The 22,258-nt window shown below is 43.0% G+C and overlaps 1 protein-coding gene across 1 annotated transcript; it reads right to left on the reverse strand.

Moving 5' to 3' along the window:
- On the reverse strand, nt 1-14,128 carry SYT13 (synaptotagmin 13). The gene is made up of 6 exons (XM_058830182.1): nt 13,946-14,128; nt 8,645-8,867; nt 6,596-6,730; nt 4,734-5,047; nt 740-869; nt 1-305 (listed from the first exon to the last, which is right to left on the reverse strand). Exons 1-6 carry the CDS (start codon nt 14,126-14,128, stop codon nt 1-3), a joined length of 1,290 nt encoding a protein of 429 aa, XP_058686165.1.
- Between the last annotated feature and the right edge of the window lie 8,130 nt (nt 14,129-22,258).

Genomic DNA, 22,258 nt, shown 5'->3' on the forward strand with positions numbered 1-22,258 from the left:
CTACATGTGGAGCTGGTGCCACATGGCTATCTGTTTCCTAGGGTTCCTCAGCATTTCTTCCCAGTGGTTCCTCTCTGTGCCTGTGACGTGTAAGCCCAGACTGCACTTGCCGAGCACATGGCTCTGGCCAGCTCCATCCTGGCTCATCATTTCCAGCTCCACGCTGGAGGCACGCAGGAGCTCATGAGGCACCTCAAACATGATCATCTCATTCCACACAGGGTTGATCTTGTGTTTTGCACGTTTGGTCTGCTTCTTCTTCAGCTTCAGTGACTGATGCCTCAGTGTCACCTTGACAGAAACATCTGTGGAGGGAGGGGAGAGAGACACCACGTCAATGAGCATGCAACAAACAGACTATACTAGACTAGAATAGGCTGAGTTTGAAGGGATCCATCAGGATCATGGAGTCCAGCTCCTGGGTCTGCAGAGGACCCCCCAAATATCACACTATGTGCCCGAGAGCATTGTCCAAACACTTTTTGAACTCCATCAGGCTGGTGCTGTGACCAACCTAAATCTCCCTTGACTCAGCTTCATTCCTGAGGTGCTGTCCCTGCAGAAGAAATATTGAGGGGGTTTTTGGTTTTCACTTTTTAGAAATTATTCAAATCTCTTTAGCTTTCTAAGCCAGACATCTATTTTTTTTTTTCCTGCCAAACTTCACCCTTCCCACTTACTTTCTAGATTTACATAATCGCAGAAACAACAATATCTGTTTCCTTGCTATAAGACTCACCACTGCCAAGTAGATCCTTCAACTGCTTGGAATGGAGGTTTTTAGCCTTAATAATCACCACCAGCAGGCGATTGGCTGCTGGCAGGTAGCTAATAGAGAGCAGAACCTCCCCATGGCCTGTGGATGGCTCCTGGAAATGGAGACACAGAAAAGGTTAATTTTTTATATAATCTTGGCCAGAACATTAGGAAAACAACTGTAGAAGACTGATGGGTGGAAGGTTATGGACCAACAAAGTTGTCTCTCTGTCTTTGAAAAGGAGATCTTTCCAGTTATGCTGGATGAGAACAAACCTGGCAAAAATGCCTGAGAAGGCTCCTCCACTGATAAGGCTCTGATAATGTGAGTTACTGAATCCTTATGTCACTGGAAAGTAACTGCTTCCTGACATCAACTTTTAGTGGAATATTTAGTCAGAAGAAGATTTGGGGCGGACATACAATGCAAATAGTCAGAAATTCCTATTTTGAGAGACCACCTAACTGCCCCGTATTTATGTCCACTACTCCTTTTACTGCTGTTTGTAATTCAGTTTTGGTTTCAGGTGCTTCATTTCCCAGAAGGCTCTGACTGGACTCAGCCTGCAGCCTGCACTGCCCAGCAGGAGGGTAGGGCTCCCTGGGACAGCAGAGGTGGTGCTTGGGGCTGAGTCTGACCTGGAGCTGGATCTACACCTTCCTTGACACCCTATTTAATATGAGAAACATCCTGAAGCTGAAATCCTCAACAAGCTGGGCACAGTACATTACTTTTCCTTCCCACCTGCCTTCCATCAGGACTGTGAGCAGCTATTCCTGCTTCCCCTGGGGTAGACTCCCTTCCCCTTTTTCCCTTTTTCCTTTATTCCCTTTTTCCCTTTTTCCCTTTTTTTCCCCCCCTTTTTCCCTTCCCTCCATTTTCCCTGGACAAGCAGCCCTCGAGGGGAAAGCCTAGGGACACAGTCACACCACCACTGCTCTCCTGTAAGAGCATAATGCCACTTCCTTCTCGGAGCCAGCAGGGAAGAAGTCCCACACCATTGTGTGCAGTGCTGACAGCCCACGGCAAGGAACAAAAGGGGAGTAGTTATTCTCTCAGTGAGTGGGAGCTTGTGACAGAAATCTGGTTTAGTGTGAGGTTAATGACCCAAAAGGGTCCCAGAAAACCAATGCCAATTCAACAGAGCCATTCTGGGCTCCTTAGAGCCATGTTCTACATCCTCGAGGATAGACAGCCCTTCTCCAGGCTATTTCTGAGCTCTGCAATGTCGCTAGTAAGTGAGCCATAAATATTTCAAATTAAGTTTTCAACCAGTTACTCAAAACAGGCAAGGACAGGCCCCTGTATGCTCTCCATGAGCTGATTGCCTCTCCAGAAAACATGGCTGTCATCGCTGTCTGGTTCGAATGACTAATTTGTCCTGCACAAATCAGGTGGAAGGCCATTAGCAAGGAAGCCTGAAATTCAATCCCAACTCAGCCCAAGTAAATCTCTTTTTCGTGCACTCAGGTAGCAATGAAGGACTTGTATGCATTTCACTTATATGAATCCTGTCTTAAATTGAAGTGGGCATTAGCAAAGCCCACATAAAAAGAGGCAGTTTCAAGTGCCTGTATGCCCACTACAAAATAATTGAACACTGAGGGACAAACTTAAACACTACCTCAACGCAAACCCAGAGTTTGGGCATGTCATAAACTGCTCTTGTTTATCTACCCCCGTTCCATCTCAGCAGGTCTCATTCTATAGCTCTTGGTGATAGAATTTGGTTCCTGTAGCTCCAGGCACAGACTGATGCGGTGGAGATTGGGAGGGGTGGGGCTCTGTAGATGTGCACACACACACAAACACTCACACCCTACTTGGATCACATCTTATGATTTTCTAGCTCCTAGTGTGCTGATCAAGTTTTTGTCCAGCCTGTATTCAGATGAAAATAAAACCTACAGTGGTTGGTCTCTGCTGGAGCTTTGTGTGATCAGACCAAACCAGAGGTACTTTTCCTTCCCCTTCTGGGTTTTGTTTTCTTTGTTTCTTTTTTCCTATTAAATCCATAACCTACAATCCTGCAAATTCAACCATCAGAGCTTCAGTCTGTCTTTCTATGCAACATGAATAAGAAGCAACAAGGGGTCATCAATGAATTACGTGCAGGACAGCACGAAATCACAAAAAGGAAGTTGCTATGCAAGAACACACTATCATCAACCCACTATCATCACTGTCATTAGCAAAGCAGTGGGAGGGAAGGAAGACAAGGATATCAGTCTACAGTATCTACGTTTTGCATTGCTCACAGGACTCAGTGAATTCCTGAATGCTAATTGCATTACCTGGTTAGCTGTAAGCTCCACTCTGGCCTCCTTCCCCTGCGTGTGGGAGAATTACTGGGAAGGTAAGAACGAAATTTCTGCCCTTCCTGGCATTTCAAGGAAATGTCACACTTTTGGCAAAGCTCAGTAACTTTGTTCCTAGGTGAATGCCGTCAAAAATAGCTCCTCTTTTTTGATCAGCTCTTCCTCACTCCCTCCCTCTCTGGTTCTCAATGAATGATTCAGGATCTGTATACATAAGCTATCTGTGCAATGGTTGGCTCTCTCAGGTCCCAGATGACGCAAATTCAGCTTTCACTGCACATCCTCAGCTCAAACTGGGGCACTGTTCAGCAGTTCTGCTGGTGTTAACCTTGTGCTATCAACCTGGAGAAGAAATGAATGCTGTCCTCTTTCTGTGTGTGGTTGTGAAGCTGGACCAAGGCAGAATTCCCTGTATATCAGGACTCCATCAGGTGCACTGGAGTAACAACTTATCATTGCTGTGAATAGGCTGATTCTTGGGTATTGATAAAAAAGCAGATGCTTCAGGATGGGGGGAGAGGGGGAGGGTTACATCTATTAGGTAAATATTGAGCCTCATACTTGAAGTTTATTAAACTCATTCAGGCCACCCGTTTGTTTCTGCTGCCTCTGTCCCTGACAGATTTTTTTTTTTTTTTAGTGTGGACAATCCCGTTAGTATTTGAGTGGTCATCAGGTAAATCAGCACTATTGGAAATCAGAAATGCCAGCTCTGTACTCTGTGTCTGCAGCCAGCTTAGCGGAGAGCCCTCACCCCTGATGGTGACAGGCAATAATTTGTTTCATTGTGCGTAGTGGCGGTGCTGGTGTTGTTTTGCATTGCTCAGCCGTACCACAGCAGATTACAAGAGGTGCCACTTGCTGTGATGGACCAGCAGCAGCAGTAGCAGCATCCTGCTGCCATGATAAGTGAATTGCTGCTGCTAGAACAACCTAGCTCATGGTAGGGAGAAGGTTCCTGAGGAAATGTGCAAGAAATTAGTGCACGTGAAGCATCCCCTGTACCCACTTCAAGAACTGTTGGAATTCTTCCCTCTATTTTTCCTGTCTGTGCAACTGTCAAGATGCAGATAAGGAAGGAAAGGAAGGTTTTGATGTTTAAGGAAACAACACAGTGCAATGAATGATATTTTGACATCTCCCAGAACAGATAGCACCAGATTGATTCCAGTAAGTATAAGTGTCCTTCAGTCCAGCATTCCAGTCCCAACAATGTATTTCAGTCCTAGCTTAAGGCTCCCTGGGGTGCCCTACCACCCCCAGCTTTGCAGAGTTGCTCCATAGGGCTCTGTAGGCACTCTGTGATATTTCAGCTCTTGCCACTCTGGTCCTGTATCACTAATTCTCAGAAGCTCACACACCTTTTTCTAGGCTTAGCATTTGAATTACAGATGACAGCGTCAGATTGTCATGTAATTGGGGAGGAGTTGAGGGAGTTGTGATACATGAAGGGCTGGGAACAATAGACAGAAGGGCTCCTGGTATGATGAGCTACAGACCAGTGCAGAGCTGTGCTGAGTGATCTGTGCAGTCACACATCACCCCTCTAAACAAATAAAGCCACCAACCCTTGTGCACCTCTCTAGGAAAAGAGCTTCTCTTGTCCAACCTCTTAATCATTAAGATTTCTGAACTACTGACACAGGCTGAATCCATACCTTCTCTGGGCTCTTTAGCCTTTCCCACTGGGCCTTCCCAAAGGATTCCTCCATTTCAGCAAGGTTCAGTTTGAGTTCCCCCACAATGCTGTGCCTGGAGAACTTGTCACAATTCCTCAGGGTGAGGGTCAGTGTCCCTCCTGGCATCTCCTCCTCTGTTAATGGGAATCGCAGCACCTCCTCCCAAAGGGTGTGAAGTACCTTCTTCTTCAGCTCTGTCTGGGCCTCAGCAATACCAGCCTTGCTCTCCAGTGTGCCCAGTATGTAGCAGTGGCAGCCAGCATCTTGGTCCCCACTCATTCTGCCATGCATAGCTGGAAAAGATGGATGGTAAGGACCTCTCACAAAGGACAGCCCTGAAGTATCTGTGCCTAAATCGCTTATTTCATGTTCAAATAAAACAGCTGCACAGACATTGATCCCTGCTCCTGCCTGCATGGGGGCAGATTAAGCTGTGAGCCCATGCTGTGGTGTTTTCCTCAGGCTGCACAACGTCCCTGTCCTTGTGCCACTGCAGACAGATGCTACCAGTGTTTGGGAGAGCAACAGCTGAGATCAAGGAAACACATTCTGTTGAAAGATGCAGAGCAGCACTGAAATGAGGCAGCATGAAAGAGGGATTGGCAGTTCTCATTTACTTTTACCTTGACACACAAAAAAAAGGCTTCTTACAATGACTTTAAAAGCAGGAAGGTCAGTCACAGACATCAGAGATGGGATAGAGCTTCCCTTGGCACACATCCATCCCTCCAGGCCAATGTAGGATATGTCTAAGGGTTATTGTATTCTGCTGGTGCAACCTCTGGTAAATGAATCCATCAGAAGCTGTCCCACAGCCCAAAATACCTGTGTCAAGAAACATTCATCCCTAATTTTATATCCCTTTTAGGCTGAAAAGCCTAGAGTGAGAATGGCATTTCACACTCCTTCAGCTGCATCAACAGAATTGCACTCCTTCTCCAGCAGCAGAGGAACACACCCTCCTCCAAGGGGTCATGGAATATCACAGCTTTGACGGAAAAGATGTTGTCCTTGCTGCAGTCAGTCCAAGGACAGCTGCTCCTGAGTGGCCAGGAGCCGTGGGTCACAGGGCTCTCCTGGTTCTCAGGGGAGCAGCACTGGGGAGCAGAGCCAGGTCCTGTGCACAGGAGTGCCAGGGTGGCAGCCAGCTGGCATGGGTGGCCATCCTGAAGGGCAGCTGTGGGCTTGCTGCTGGCAGGAGACCCACAGCTGTGGCTGCATTCAGCACCCTTTCAATTCTCATCTCAGAGGGTGTGATTTGATTAGGTTTCCACAGAGATCTACGCTGTGCATGAATTATTCAGTCAGCTTATTTTACTCTCCCAGAGGAACTGATGATGCTCCAGCCCTGAGTGGAGGAGCTGTTACAGTTGTCAGAGAGTGACAGAGAGCCTGGCAGCCTGGCCAGGCACTGCCAGAGGGACTTTTCTCAAAATAAGTCTGGTATCTGCAGCTCAGGCTTTGACTCAACTTGAGGAAAAGGCAGTTGGGAGTGGATTGGGTTGAGGAATGAAAGGTATAGAGAGGAAGGAGATAGTAACCCCATTCCTCTTGCCCCCAAAGGAAAAAAATAAAAAGAAGACATTGCTTTGTACCATATCTGGAAGTACCAGGAGGAGCCCATCCTGGTTCCTGACAAAGCTGTACAAACAACTGTTCCTAAGCCATGCCCTCTCTTCAAGCAGTGGCATCGACAGGTATTCCTGTCCTGCAAGCCCAGAGCCAGTGAAACACCCAGTGGTCCTGAGGATCCCCGCTGGTGTTAAGAGAGGAGGGGAGCTGTGTGTAAGCACCATCCCCAGGCGTGTTGCCCTGTCCAGGCAGGGAGATTTGTGCCTTACCTTGCAGGAGGGCCACGTGCAGCTGGGCCTGCTGTGGGTCATAGCCCAGCGAGTAGTGCAGCTCGGGCGCCTGGCTACCGCTGGCTGCCCGCTCGGGCTTCAGGTGCTCCGTGACACACACGTCCTTTACCACACCTGGAACTGAAATAACCCCTTTAGCGAGCAGCTCTTCACAACAAATCCACCTTCTCTTGACTCTACTTTTATTCTAAATGTCTCACTATTTCTGCACTTGGTATGCAGGAATATAATTTATTTTCCTTCTTCCTCCATCATCACACATCCTTTTTGCTCTCTTTACTTGCACTTCCAGCTCTTTCTACAGCATTTGGACAAGCCTTCTGCTTTCCACCACCTTGTGCTCTGTGATGGTTCACACACTTGCTCTTTTACCTTATGACTAGACCAAGGTGTCCAAATGATGCTCATTTCTTGTTATATTGTTGTTTTTTTTTTCTTTGGCATTAGTAAATTAAATCTTATGTTCTCTGCAATGACAATGTGAGTCTGCTCTTGAACTGCTGTGCAGCTCTGCATTAGGTCAGACTGCTCTAAACATTTTGTTTGGCTTTTTAACATTTTAACAGCAAAGTCTTTGTCATTCAAAAGACATCCATTTCCATAGCACCTGAGCACGCTGAAGGCAGTGAATTTTGGAATCCATAAGGCAGTTTCTCCATGCATGATTTTGGAGCTGAGTATGTATTTGATACTGAAATAAAGCAAGTTGCTTTACAAAAGCATTTACAACTGCTAAGACTAAAAGAGAAGCCAGAGACTTTTGTCATCCAAAACTGTTATCTGCAAGGTCAGTTCTGATTCACACAGAAAACAATAGTGGGACCAACACACTTCCTCCTAAAAATCTCAGCCACAGTTCAGACCAGTTCATTGTGGCATCAAAAGTAGAATGCAACAATTCTTGCTTAATTTTAGCAACACTTGAGCTATAAAATCAGGCAGAGCAGGAAGGAAACTTGCTTGTGCCATTAGCAGTGGAGAGAGGCTCTTACACCAACACTTATATAAAGCTTTAGCCTAAATACAGCCATCATCTTTCATCCTTTCCACCCTATAGTCTTTTCCCTGACACCTAAGGATGTGGCTCAGACAGTCTCTTCCTCCAGTGCATCTGTTTCCCATGGTACTTTCTCTTCCATTCTCACAAGCCTCAAGCTGGAGGGGTAAAGGTAGCAACTGTCCTTCCAGAAGGGAAAAAATGTGATTTCAAAAAATTAAAAAGAACTAAAAAGAGTACTCAATTAAAATAATAGCAGATGGTGTTGTCTCGCTGGCAAACCTTCAGGAAGGTTTTATTAAAATGGTAACCATAAGAGTAAATTATCCTGTTAAGAATGGCTATGAAGTTAAAAATCAGTATGGAAGAATACCAGACATGCTGCCAGATGCATATAATTATGACTGCATTTTCTCTCAGGCTCCAGAAATCTTATGTTACAGGATTTGGAGTGTTACCCTTTGGTCTGGCTGGGAAACAGGAATTCTGTTTGGCAAAAACCTTTGAAGTGTCAGCCTTCAGTTTCACTGCACATTACAGTAAGCCAAGAACATCTCACCAAACCATGGAAATAAAGGAGCAGAGAAAATTAGAAGTTTTGACGCCCCTGTCCCTGACAAGGACAGTTGCTGGACAGCTAGCATTTGACCTGGAGGAGATACTCTGCCTAATTTTGGCCAGATATTACCCACATACTCTGGCTACTGCTCTCAGCACAACTATACTAAATGTTCTTTTCTACCAAATGTCTGCTACCAGGGAGACAGATTACCCAAACTAAAGATGTTTGGGTTAAAAAAAAAAATTCAACAAGATACAACTACAGCTTGTCCTTAGGAGCTCCATGACCACCTTCTGCCAAAAGGATGTGTTGAAAACAAGACCCAGAGTGTTCACGACAGGAAAGTGAAAAACATCCCATGTCTTCACTTCCACATTTATTTATCTAACAACAATCACATTATGCTTAGAAGTATTACAGATCTACACCCCCTAAAGCAATTGTTAATTTGAAGACCAAAAGCTCCTACCGTTTTGAGGGAGAACAAACAGCTCTTCATTGACTTGTATCTTCATCCTATTCTCATCCAAAGCAGTATGCTTTCCAGTAGCTGGTTCTTCTGTTGTCTTCAGAGAGTACTGTGTGTAGTTAACAATTTCAGGTGAAGTTACTTCTGGTTTGGGGCCATAAATGTTGGGAAACTTCAGAAGTGCTCGAGGCTGGACTGGCTCTGCGGTTTTCTTAACGTTGAACTGAAAATTAAAACCTTGTTTATTACCTTGCACTAATTACACTAATTCCTCCAATTCTCTTAATGTTAGATGAGCTGAGACAAGAAAAAAGCTGTGCCTCTGGTCAGTCCTGCCACCATTTTTATTTGGCTTGTAGAAGCCACTGCCTGTATGTCTGGAGACTTTCTTGCCAACACTGATACCTTCTGCTTGGCATGTTTCTTTTCAGATTTATTCCTCTACAGATGTTTGATTACTATAAGAAAAAGATACGTTCTTATAATTTGATTTTTCCTCTGTTCTGATACCCATTAATATTTTCATAAGTTAATCCTTTCATTTTAGCAAAGAAATTAACCATGAAGTTAATTTTGCTTTGTTTAAGATATGGCAATTTTTACCTTGGTGTTTGAAGTCAAATCCAAGAGCAAGAGGCTACAGCCATGTCACAGAACCCAGAATATTTTGGGTGAGTATATAGTAAGCATTAAGAGTACAAAGACATAAATCAGACCTGGAATATGTATGTCCATGGTGCAAGAAGACTAAGGAGAACTAGCTGAACAAGTGTGCCCTGGACTGGCAAACCAAGGGTAGTTGATTCAGAGGTCATCTCACCCTCTTGGTTCTTGGACCGGAGCTTCATCTGACCATCAGACAAACATTTTCCCTCTGCTATAACAGGACTGAAATTTGGATTTATGTCTGATTTTGTTCTTAACACTTCAATTCCCTGCTGAATCATGAACATGGGATGAGCAGAAGAACCTGCAAGATGCTCAGGTAGTCCAAGCAAAGGCTGGCAGAAGAGGCATTACCACTGTCCCAAAACAAACAAAAATATATATATATATTTTAGTGGAATAGAACAGTTCCTTCTGCTTATGTCCCAAGAAAGGATTCTGCCTTCTTAAAACTGAAATCATTCCTGACGCATTTATATTTGGATTCATCAATGGGGAAGAACAAAAGCAAATGACCCCAACCCTTGCAATAGATTTTATGAATGTTCTCAGAACATGAAAGACAAAAACCATGAGTAAAATAGCTGTTTTGGTTGATAATTGTGCAGTGGGATTATCTCCAACCTACTGCCCGTGAACCTACTTTTTCTCAAGATTGAAGGTGAGACACAAAAGGTTCATAACTGTAATTAAAGGTTTTCATTAGTCTTATTGTTTCCTATTAATAATGAATGTTGATTGTGCCCTGAAACTCTTGTCTGTGTTGGGATTTCCTGGTCCCAGCTTGTATGTCCAGAGGAAGCATAGCTACCTCTCAAGAAAGAGAGCTGAAGAAAGAGGACTGTCTTGGATGTTAACCTAGTCATCTTCTGCTTGTGGAGATCCTGGTTGCATACACTTGGCAGTGATAGAGAAGTAATTAGGCCAGTGACTCCATCTTCTGAAGGCAGCCAGTGCACCTGTCTTTTGGAAGTACACTGTGCAACGTAGCATTTTTACTTGCCTAATTCTAAGGGTTTTGAAAGAGAAATTGGCTGAGAAAAAAAGACATCATTGTGTGCCATCCTCACTTAGCATTCAGTTGAGTTTAGACAGTATGTAAATTACACAGTGTGGGGCTGTGAGATCCATCTTACAGAGATGTGAGCCTCATCAGTCCTAAAATACCTAGGAAATGTGAAGTTATTCGTCCCAACTTTAAGTGCAGTTTTCCATTCTTCTAAAATTAAAGCAAACCAACCAAGCAGAATACGTGAGGAATCACTGGACAGCAGCTAGAAAAGGCAGGTTACTTTTGTTGTGCAGAGGTATCCAGCACACACACAGTGCCTGACGTGGTGGTCAGCCTCTGCTGTTCTCTCTCCTGAAGCTGCTATGCCAGACTGCTGTCCTACCCCTCACTGGCCACACACCAGAGCCTCCTGCCTGCATTGCTCTGTGCTGCCAGCACACAAAGCACTTCCAGATCCTTTGGGATGAAAAACACCACCCAAATTTGACGTATTGTTAGTACAATCTTTTCTTCCTCTTGGTAAAAGTCAGGTATTTAGTCAGGAAATCCATCAGCACACAGTATCTAAGAACTCCATTGGGTCTAAATATTCCTCTTGTCTGTCTGCTCTGCAGAATCAGAGACGAGAGGCATATGCAAGCACAGTGGGACTAGCCCACCCCCTCTTCCAACTGCATCTGCCTCTGTTTATTACTTTGCTGCCAGCTCTTTTCCCAAGTGCTGTGTGCTAATCCAGTTACATAGCAGTGCCCTATGGAAGTTCCCTTTGCAACTGAGCAGTTGTGTCTTAAATAAAGACACGAGCAGAAGAGTTCAGATAGTTCTGCAAAAATACATAAAAGCAAGTAAACCAGAAGGAGCAAGGAGGCTGCAAATGATCCTTCCGTGTCCCTGCCCAGTGTCACTCAAAGCACCAGACTGTTGCTATTGATGGATGTTTTTAGGAATCTTCATTCCTCAGGCTTTGCTGAGACTTCGCAAATTTACTGCAGTTTCTCATTGTTTTGTAGATGTACGTTTGTGTTTGAACTCTTCCTCCTCATGTATGCAGGGCATGCCCATGGGGAGCCTCTGTCTATAGCAAATACAAGCATCACTGTCATGGGAGACATGCCAAGTGAACAAAATGCAGACTTGCTACATCTTTCTTTTGTCATCTGTGTTTATCAGAATCAGTGGCCCTGACAGGTTTCAATAATTAAATGTGTCCAACACTGACTAGGACATACTGTGTACTAATGTAGTCAGAAAAAAAAGTCCCAGCAGAACAATTTATAAACATAGAGATAATAAAATTGCACAAGCTCAGAACTCAAATTGAGATTAATTTCTTCAAGGTATAGAGACTGATTCTGAATCAGTGAGAGCATAGAAGAATTCATGTTCCTGGCAAGAAAATTATTTTAATTGGAAAGAATTACTAAACATATGGAATATGCAAACTAAGAACATTTTGCACATTTCTGTGACAGAATGTTCACTCGGCTGCTATAATATGTTCAGATTTCTTTAAAAAAAAACCAAAAAGCCAGTAACTTTGGAATACATCAAATTAAAAAGTCTACAATGCTGAAAGAATACAATCATGCAGGTAATAATGACACATTTAGGGCAGGTTGAATCATTTTATCCCCTGTTTATCAAATAATGGATTAAGTCATGGCAAAACTTGATGAATGTAGATGTATTGTGAGGACCATAACTGAACAGCTGCTGGGTACTGGAGGCTTAGCTGAACATTATGGAGACTTAGTGCTTATTTCAGTCCTGCAAACAAGATAGCATCCCTGTGGACAAGATCCAGGATGAATTAACACTTTTCCAAGATGTTTCCCAAAAGGCTGTATAAAAGAAAATAAAAAAAAAGCCCAGTCCAAGGATGGAGTTAAAATCAAGATTTGAGATGTTTCCAGACTTGGAGATTACAACATCAAACTCTCATAGAAAGAACCTGATGGTAAAGTTGTCTGTGGGTTGTGTTGCTGCAGACAACGGCTAGAAAAAATTGCTATGCAAAGTGATATGGCAGTCAAAGTTACACATTCTTCATTCACATTAATGGTGAACTTGGAAAAATCTCCTCATTATTTTACATTCTTATATATAGGTATTAGCAAATGCCCTGTATGGGATAGAAAAGACAAGAAAGGAGCCTGGAAAGGGGCATGACTAGGCTGTCAAGCAGAATAGCAGGTGAAATTCATCCTAGGAAAATGCAAATGGGTATTAAGAGTTATGCACCATGCTCATGGAGGGAGACTCAGAATTAGCAGCAATCTCTTGAGAAGTCCTAAACTTCATGCAGAAGTTAATCCATGGTCAGTGGATTAACCATCCTCCCACACCTCTCCTCCCCCCTCTAGCAATCACAAGATCTGTAAGAATCTGCCATTCTCTGTGTCTGCAGCAGTTCTTACAATACTGTTTGTAGATTTGGTATCTTTCCTCAGCATAAACTGCAAGAGGAACACGAGCACCCCAAGGTTCTTTTCTACTAAGAGCCGAAGAGGGGAAGCCAGGGAAAGACTGAATATTTAATTACAAACATTACAGAGGAGTTCCATTAGGACTCGTGCTACACTCTTTAAGAACACAAAAATAATAGCTCTGATAATTAAAAGGCAAACAAAGCACATTATACAATGGAGCCAGGCCTTCGGAACGGGCTACTATGGCATAACACTTGGTTGAATGGCTAGGTCAAAGTGAAAAAGAAAACAGGCACATGCAAATATCAGGAGCAACAGCCAACAGGTAATACTTTCAGAGACTGACTGGTGCTATAGCTCATGCTAAAGACCACATTTGACCGAGGAAATCATCAAACACTTCCCTTTGGAGAAGAGATTGCCATTAATAAGTATATTAGAAGTGTTCTATAATTCCCATAGCTCCCTCTTGCACTGAGCTCAGGAGTAAATCAGGCTGTTTGGATTCTAACAAAAATGAAAACACACATAGGGATGCCTGACATTATCCATACTCCACATTGCTTTTACAGTAAGTGAAAAAGAAATTTGCAGTGTGATGAGATTGTCCAGTCATCACAATCTAGATTCTCACTAGCTTTTTATTATGATTTCAATGCCTTGTTTTAACTTCACACATAATTAATCCCCTCAGTTAGAGGGGAAGAGGGAGGAGGAGGGAAGGTTTTCACAAGAAACCAGCTGTTGACAGGGAGCTATCCTACAGGAACTATGAGATATTGTGAATAGAATTAAATAGCTGCTATACAAGATCTCAGCAGGAGCCATCTCCTCTTCACAATGCTGCGTGCCACCTGGCACAGTCCAGTCTTCTCTTCTTAGGGAATTATTTCTTTTTTGATCTATTTTTACTACCAAGCAGCATTTCCAGCCCTCATCCCCTGTTTCTGCCATTAGCAGCTTTCTCTTTGGCTCCGTGGCAGCTGTCTCCTGCTCCGGTAATTCTGTGGTACCCAGCTCATCTCTGTTTTTCCCCTCACTCCTCCTCCCACTGGCATGTTGTTATATCCTGAACACCGTAAGCAGATAAACAGGCAGCAAAAATCACATGCTGAGTAGCCTAACAGGGAAGTCACACTCCCACCCTCTGCATTTAAAGAAAAATCACTGAGTAAATTAGAGACTGTGTCTTACTTGCTGGACTGGCTGAAGCACACTGGGCTTAGTATTTTCCGTCTCCTCCTCTTGGTCCTTTTCTGAGAGTCCTTTCCCAGGTTGCTTGCATTTGCAGAAGCAGGTGAGACCGCAGAGGGCAAGGATGCTAGTTGCAGTCCCTAAGGTAGCCCCCAGGGCTATAACTGGAGCAGACAAAACCATTGTCCTGCGCTTCACAGGAACAGAAAGCACAGAGACCCTGTGGCTCTTTCTACTCCCTGGGAGAACAGCTCTCCCACATCCACTCCGGTTTCTAGCCTGGCTTCATTCTCCTTGGAAGTCTGAAAGCAATTCTCTTGTGCAGGAAAGAAAAGGGACCAATCTAGACACACAGATAAATCATCCCACCTTTGCTAGGCAACAAGGCTACCTTTCTATCCTGCTGATGGAGTTGCTGCTCCAGGTCAGGGAGAGGAAATAGTAATTGTGGTGGCTGCAATCTCCATGTAGCTGCAAACAGTCAGTTTTCATTGAAGCCTGTTCTCCAGCTCCACTGGGAAAAGTCTGATGTGTGATAGAGAGGAAAGACGTCAGCAGAAGGGGCTGGCCTTGCTAGCTAACTCACAGAAAGTGCATCCAAATGTTTGATCATCTCTCTAGCAATATTTCTCGGGGATGGCTTGCTGATATGCTCAAGAGGTTGCATTTTTTTTGTCTTAAGGCAAAGATAGTGACTGCCAAAAGCTGCTGGCCCGAGAAGCCCTGTTATGATAGCGGTGCACGATAACTCTGTAGTCACAGTAAAGCCTCTGTGTAAGGCAGGCAAAACTTTCTCATCCTTCAGAGGCTGCAGAACAAACACGGCCAGGAATTAAACACTGTCCCATGCCTCACCACCTGCCCCTCAAAGCACAGGTCTGAACCTTCTGGAGGTGCTTTCTGCAGGATAAATGCAGAGCAGCACCTCTATTTAAAAATAGAGCAGAAAATCCTACCAAACAAGACACACTAGTGCGTATGCTGCTTCCTCTGGAGAAAATGAGAAAGCAAACAACATATGCTAGCTATTAGTCATAGTGCTCACCACACTGGTGTCAGGCAGTGGGCTGCTCAGCGCAGGAGAAGAACCTGCATGAAGAGACTTGAAGAGCTAGATGTCCATCCCAGTTTTCTCTTGAAGTGATGGAGTGATTATCTGACTCATTCATTTTTGCCTTATTTCTCAGAATGCCCAGCCTGGGGAAGAGGATAATAAATGCTATCATTTAGTATGTTTCTCATGACATGTACAACACTTTTCTGGGTATTTCACAAGGAGAAGTATCTAGTGGCCGGAAGGTGATTATAATTCTGGTCACTCTATCTCTCAGCCACAGTGAAAATAGTAAGCAAAATGCAAAATATCCCAAAAAATACCCAGTTCTACTGATTCTATTGGGAGTTTGTCATTCTGTTTTGGAATACATGATGCCCATAGATCAGGAAAACAAATTAACTATGTACACATAATTGTTTAGAAATTCAGGGGGTTTGATCTTTCTGTAGCTCAGGTTTTGCACAGATATATTTCTTGACTCTTTTTCCCTTTGATGTTTCACATCTTATTCATGACAACTCACTCAGCCTTTGTTCCTTGATGACATGTTCACCTCCCTGGTACAAAACTTCCCTCACACATCTGAGGGATGAGACTCTGATCTGAGTCTCACTTCAGTAGTTAGATTCCTCTGTATCACTGCAGCATCCTAAAGGCTGCAGTGCACATTCCCCTTCTCCTCACCCTACCTGGCTTGTCAGACATGTCTCACCCCTCACTTCCAAGCCTCCTGGACCCCCATCAAGAATCAAATCCCAAATCCTTAAGCAGAGTCAGTTCCCTAGTAAACTGAGCCCATAGAAACAGGAAACTGGTCTTTCAGCTCCCCTCATAACAGGAAAACCTTGAGCTTTGTCTTCTATGTACAAGAGCAAAAGCTGGCCATACCAGGCTGGACCACTGGCACACCTCTCCCTGTGACCAGCAGTGGCAAGAACATCACACAGAGGAGATTGAGAAATCTGACTAAACAATCCCTTTGCTTCTTGCTTTTTGTGTCTCAGGATATTCCAAAGCCTTGAGCAGCATCCTTCTGCTTACCTCTTCTGACATGAATTTTCTCTGCCACAAGTAGACTGATTTCGTTCAGCCCACAGCTGAACAGGTGACATTGTAATCATGGTGCCATGAGGTCTCACCTTGAGTTTGAAGAAGGAACCATATTGTTATGGACTTCTACCAGCACTCAAGAGAAGCAGATGAGTCTGAAAGACGACAAAAAAGATGGACACACTCTTTAGATGACTTTGATTTCCTCCACAGGATGGGTTCTTCCTAGAAGTGCTAATGAAATCTAACACAGCTAGGTCAGACACCCCAGAGATTTGGAAACCACATGGAAAGGAAAAAGGTTCTGTTAAGGGTAGAATATAGTGAGAGAGATTTGGAGTGGAGATTTCAGTCCATTCAGGATATGCAAACTTGATGTGTTTCCCACAAGCTGTTCTGAGAATTATACAAAGACTGCTTACAACATGTTGTGGAAGGAAGGTCACACCAAAGTTTCTCTGCAGGACAATATTTAATATCATGATCTCTGAGATATTTTCTGCCTGCTTATATAGGAAAATTAAGTTGTCCTGCCAGAAACTGTATTTGATATGAAATGGAACAAATACATAATCATTGGCAGATATCATTTTTAATAGTAACAGACAGGCAACAGCCTTGTGTTGCTATTGCTAGGAAAACAAAGAAGCTCTCTTCAGACATTGAATATTATCAGTATGCGAGTTTCTGCAAGGTGACAGGCCAAAGATTTCAGATTTTTGTGTGTGCACTGATGCATGTACAATACATAATTTATCTGTAGCTTTGGCATGTACTGCCACTGCACGGTTGCTTATTTTTAGCACATTCTGTTCTAAAAAATTGGGCCATAAATGCATTTCAAAGTCATCTTTGGAACTTGCTTGTTTCAGCACCAACACCCAATAATTAAATCACTTATTTTTCTTTAAAGCAGGATAAAATGGGGTCAGGTAATGACCTTTCTCACTGGCCATTCGCACTGATACTGTCCAGAACCACATAGCTTTTTTATCTGTCACATCTGCCATTAGAAGGAGACTTGCTAAAGTAGAAAGATGAAAGCCTGTTTTTGCAATCTAGACTTTAAGGGCAGGTTCAGGCCTGACAACATATTTCACAGTCATCCTATCCACATATTTTCTCTACACTCTGATGGAAGGCATGTATAAGAATGGTAAAGGCATATACACATTTTTCAGCTTCTTGTAATTCAGGCAGGAATACTCTGTCATGACAAAATATAAGGTACCAGTAAACCTTTGGTGCCCATAAATTCTTTGTTCCTGCTGTGAGCTCTTCTGCTGACATTTTGGGCCTTTCTGTTCATTGGCTGTGTAAAAGAGGCTTACTCTGAATGAAGACTTGCTAGTACAGATCACATGGAGAATTACAAGAGCTTTTGCATTGCCTAGCTGTAGTTCATGCTTTAACAGAAGAAAAAAAAAAAGCCCTTTAATTGCCAAGCACTTGAATAAGCAGGTGGGATTTCCCACCTTTATTTTGACAATTGAAGACACAAATTAAAGTTCCAGAATGCAGAAGGAAAAGCTGACATTCATCTTAATGGAAGATGTTTTCACACTACTTTCCCTGACTCAGCCTACTCCACTTCATCAGGGGCTGGTATCAGAGATACTCTGTTTCTCACTGAGGCATTTCACCAGGCAGAAGTGTGAGTTAACAGATGGAAATGGGAAAGAAAGTTGTTCGGGATTTTTTTTATTTTTTTCTCTCTCAGGGAAATCCTTTTGACAGTCAGATTTAGCCTGAAGGTGTAAGCTTGTGTTTTCACTTGTATTGACTTGTTATGTGATTCTGTGCTACAGAAATGGAACAGTTTGAACAGAAGGGTGGTCTAAAATAACTTTCCAGATCATAACAAGGTGTTTATATCATCCACTTTGGCCACTAAAATAGTCAGTTAGTAACAGAAGACCACATAAGGCTGTCATGTGGTTTGTTTAATAAACAAAATGTAAATGAAACATTGTGAAAACAGAAGTGAAGTTAAAAGGCTTGTGCTTGCAATGACTGCAAATAACTTTATGCTTTTGTGTGCTATTGCCTCAGGTTGTAAAAGCTTTAAGAAGGAGATTCTGTCTTCCTCCAAATGGTGAAGTGTTCCTCCACCAGATGGTAAAGTATTAACAAATCACTGAAATAATCCTTTACAGAACTATTAAGACAAAGCAGTTGTTTCTACATATTCATATGCAAAAAGAAAAAAAAAAGAAGCTCTGTGAGAGGAATGTGGGCTTGGTCCCTCTATCACTGTCACTGAAACAGACCTATAGATCTAAATCAAGTAAATTAAGTAATTAAGGGAAGAACAAAGAATCAGTTTCTAAAAGGAAGCTATGCAATAATCAGCCTCAACAAAATGAGCTTCAGGGTGTGGTGCTTCATCTGATGTTAATGGATGTAGAACTCCTGGAAGCTCCAGACTTACAGGAGCACCTGCCAGCCTTGTGTGTAGTCTTTGTCCACATTTTTACCCTCAGGATGATGATAAGGATTTAGCACCGTGGAGGGTCCAGCTAGTTGCATGGATGCAGTGAAGGGTTTGTGGTTAACAATGCTATACTGGGACACTACACTGCCCTGAGCTGAAAATCTGTGGAATTCAGGAGATCTGTGGGAAAAGTATGGCTGTCTACCTGTTTCAGGAGGCTGCCACGTACCCCCTGTCACCAGCAAGCACTGAAACCTGACTGTTGTACTCTTGCATCTCTTGCATCCCTTGCAGAAACACTGGATGAATACTGCCAGAAGGTGGAAGACTCAGTACTAGAAAGTAGAGAGAAGGGGCCAAAAAAGCAAAAAACAGTCAGAAAGGATAGTGTGCCTTATAGAAGGGTAAGAGGAAAAAAAAAACATTGGGGAGGAATAGGGAGGGTCTGTATCATGAGAATTTGGCATTGGTGTGACTGCTGTAGCAGGATGTTACACTATTAGAAAATTAGGAGGATTAGGGGGAGTTCAGGAAAGCCCCACGTGAATGAATTAAGGCGTGTGAGGCGGTGGATCAGTGTGCCTCAAGGAGGTCAGTCTCTTTATCGATGAAAAGGCTAAAAGGGGTGTCTTGGTCAAAATCCCTAAGGATCCAGTTGTGGAATGAACCTTTGATGATAGAGGTACTCTCCTGTTGAGCAAACAATGTGTAACCAGGAGCTATTGGCCAGAAGCTGATGCCAGATAAACTCAGAGTGGAAATGTTGCAGATTTCCAGCAACGGGCATAATTTCTGCTCCACAAACAACAGCAGTCTCTGAGGGATTGCAGAGGGCCATCCAACACAGGTGGTTTAGAAATCAAGATTAGTGTCGTGCAGATTGTTTTCAGGGGACTGTTTTTGTTCAGCTGTGGTCTACACTGCTGTTGAACCACCAATGACACCACTGATGTGCTGTCCTGTGTTGTTCCATGTGTACATAGGGACCACATGGGATGTGAAGAGAGTATTATTGTATGAAGCAAGTTTTCAAAAAATCACAATTCCTCCCAGAGCATCAAAGGGCCAGCTGCAATGAGAAAAGCAGCTTTAGTAGGTCACACCATACCACATAGTCCAGCAGAAAAACAATACCTGTGCATTACTGGGTGAATTGCTTTAGTGTGAGCACCTCAGTAATGCAGATTCAAAAGAAAATTCTGGCTCCAGCTCAGGACAGGCCCAGGTGAAAGAAAGAAAAATGTGCAACTGAAAGGACAGTGTTGCTCGGCAAAGTGGCAGACAAAATGTTAAATGTCAGCCAAATTAGCAGGTGAAGTTAAGCAAATGAGTAAATGCTTTCCTATATGGGGGAGGGTATCTTGCTGAGAGCAGATAACTCAGATAAATATCCTGCTTCTCCATTGAACTCTGCTAATTTGCTATTGAAAACACAGGAAAATAGAGCTTGCTTTGTGCCTAACTCATTTCAGTGTGAGACCTGGCTCTTGATTGACTGGATAAGCAGAGCTCATTTCTGGGCAGGTAGTTCCACTGCAAGTGCATGTTTATTTCCACTAGAATTTTTTTTTTTTTTGTTTTGTTTTGTTTTGTATATAACCACAGGAGATTTGAGAAACTTCAAAGCCTTCCAAAGTGCCAGACACCAGAGTGCACGTTGTGTATTTGCAATGAGCGGCTGCCTCCTAGAGGCAACAATATTTTTATTACAGTTTCTGTTTAGAGTTTCTAACATGCCCGAGTTTCAACCTTTTGCAGCACCAAAGCTGTGAAGGATACTTTGCAGAGAAAATCTTTGGATCTCGTACTTTTAGTTGAAACTATATCTCCATCTATATTAAGTCTGCAAAGCCAGGAAATTAAAGAATTATGGTTGCCTATAAAGCCCTAGATCTATTCACTTTCATGTCAGCTTTGTCTTTAAACCTTTAAGTACAGGATAACACCATTTTATTTGCAAATGAACTGTGAATAGTTTGCTGATAAGACACACTCCGATAATGAATCAGGGTTATATATTGAACACATCTTGGTTTTATATGTGCCTCCCTGCAGAGAAAGAGTAGATAATCGTAGATATTATTCCTAATTACTGGCTGATATTACAGTTTAAGCAGCTAGAAATGTGCACCACAATTCCATGGGGTTTTTCTCATTTAATTTACACCCAACCTGGCACTTGTGGCCTGACTAGTGCAAGATATCTGTGCTCATTTCTGTGGCAAAATTCCATGGAAGTTGTGTTGAAACATGAGCAGCACCGTGTGGTATTAAAATGAAAAAAAGTAACCTACAACTGTTCTTTAGGAGGTACCACTGTGTGAGAAAGCCCAAACGGGCAAGGAGTCCTTCTGGACTTGCAGCAGAGCCTGGAGGCTCTGTCTTCCACATCTGGCTCCTCATCCCACTGCCTCTCAGACTGAAGATATCACTGTCACTGCAGAAAAACTTCCAGAGAAAGATTGGGAAGACCCAGCAAAAAAGGCTGGCATATTTCTTCACTGCACTTCAATAATCAAACTGGCAGCAAAATGGCCAAAACATCTGCTCTTGTGTCAGTTAATTCCAGTTTTGGAGCACATTGCCTTTCCCTTAAACGTTATATGCAGCTCTTACATTTCCAGTCTAAAATAGGATGTCATTAAATAAAATCAAGTTCATAGATGGACTGAACAGATGACTCAAGGTGTGGAACTGATTCTGTGTAAAGGAATTTAAGAGCAAATTACAGCTCCTCAACCTGGAAAACAGATAGTGCAGGGGAAGGAGGAAGAGGTATCTAAAATCCTGAGTGCATGGGAAAAGCTATCTAGGGATCAGCTTCCCAATTCCAGTAATAGTAGTATAAGAACTACAGTGAAGATTCAAGTAGGACTCATGTTCAAAACAAGCAGAAAGTATTCTATATATTTGCCCTGTTCTTATGTGCTTTTCTAGGCAGCCACTTTTGGCCCATGCCAGAGAGAGGCCACAGGGTCAGAGAGGCCTATGGTTATTCCAGAAGCCATCCCATGCCATAAAAATTGTATTTCTTACATCTTTTAGGTAAAACCCTTGGGTTTTGGAAACATTATTTTCAGTCATTGACTCACATAAAGTTGCAATTTGTCAGCAGCTGTTGGTCTCTTATTGTTTCCTTCCATGTTTCCTTTGAGTCTCCGTGAAAGTTTTCATGTATCCCCTCCATCTGTCAAAGAGGCAGAGGCAGGAAGGCACAGTGAACAGACAAGGAACTGATCTGCTCCATGCAGTCACTCACTGTGTTTATTGGTGTCTTTTGCTGGCTACCTCCATCAGTAGAAACTGCAAGTACCTCAGCAGTGGTAATTCTTAATGTCTAATAGTGAATCACTTTTACTCCTTATAGCATCAAGAACAGTACAGGAACATTTTTCCATAAGATGACCTTGTTTGATCCTGTTCCTTGACATGGAAACAAAGAACAAAGAGGAGGAAATAAGTGAAGATAAGAAAGATTCACATCTTCTAGTTCCAAACTCAAGAAATTATATTCTGTTCATGTTCACCTCTAGCCATTCCTTGTGACCCACAAGATCTTTTCAGGCTTTGGAATATTTTCCATGACACTGCTATTAAACAAATTTCAGCCAGCACTCTGATAAAATGAGCTGGCACATAAGATCGTGAAGCCAGACCTTCCAGTTGAGAGAAAAATACCCTCTACAAAATCAGCATTTTCAGAAAACAGCCTCCAGCTATCAGGATAGATGCCTTTCACCGAGTTTACTGACTGAGTTAAGTGCAAGAATGC

This window comes from Poecile atricapillus, chromosome 1 (genome assembly GCF_030490865.1).
Source record: "Poecile atricapillus isolate bPoeAtr1 chromosome 1, bPoeAtr1.hap1, whole genome shotgun sequence".
In the NCBI taxonomy this organism is placed as follows: domain Eukaryota; kingdom Metazoa; phylum Chordata; class Aves; order Passeriformes; family Paridae; genus Poecile; species Poecile atricapillus.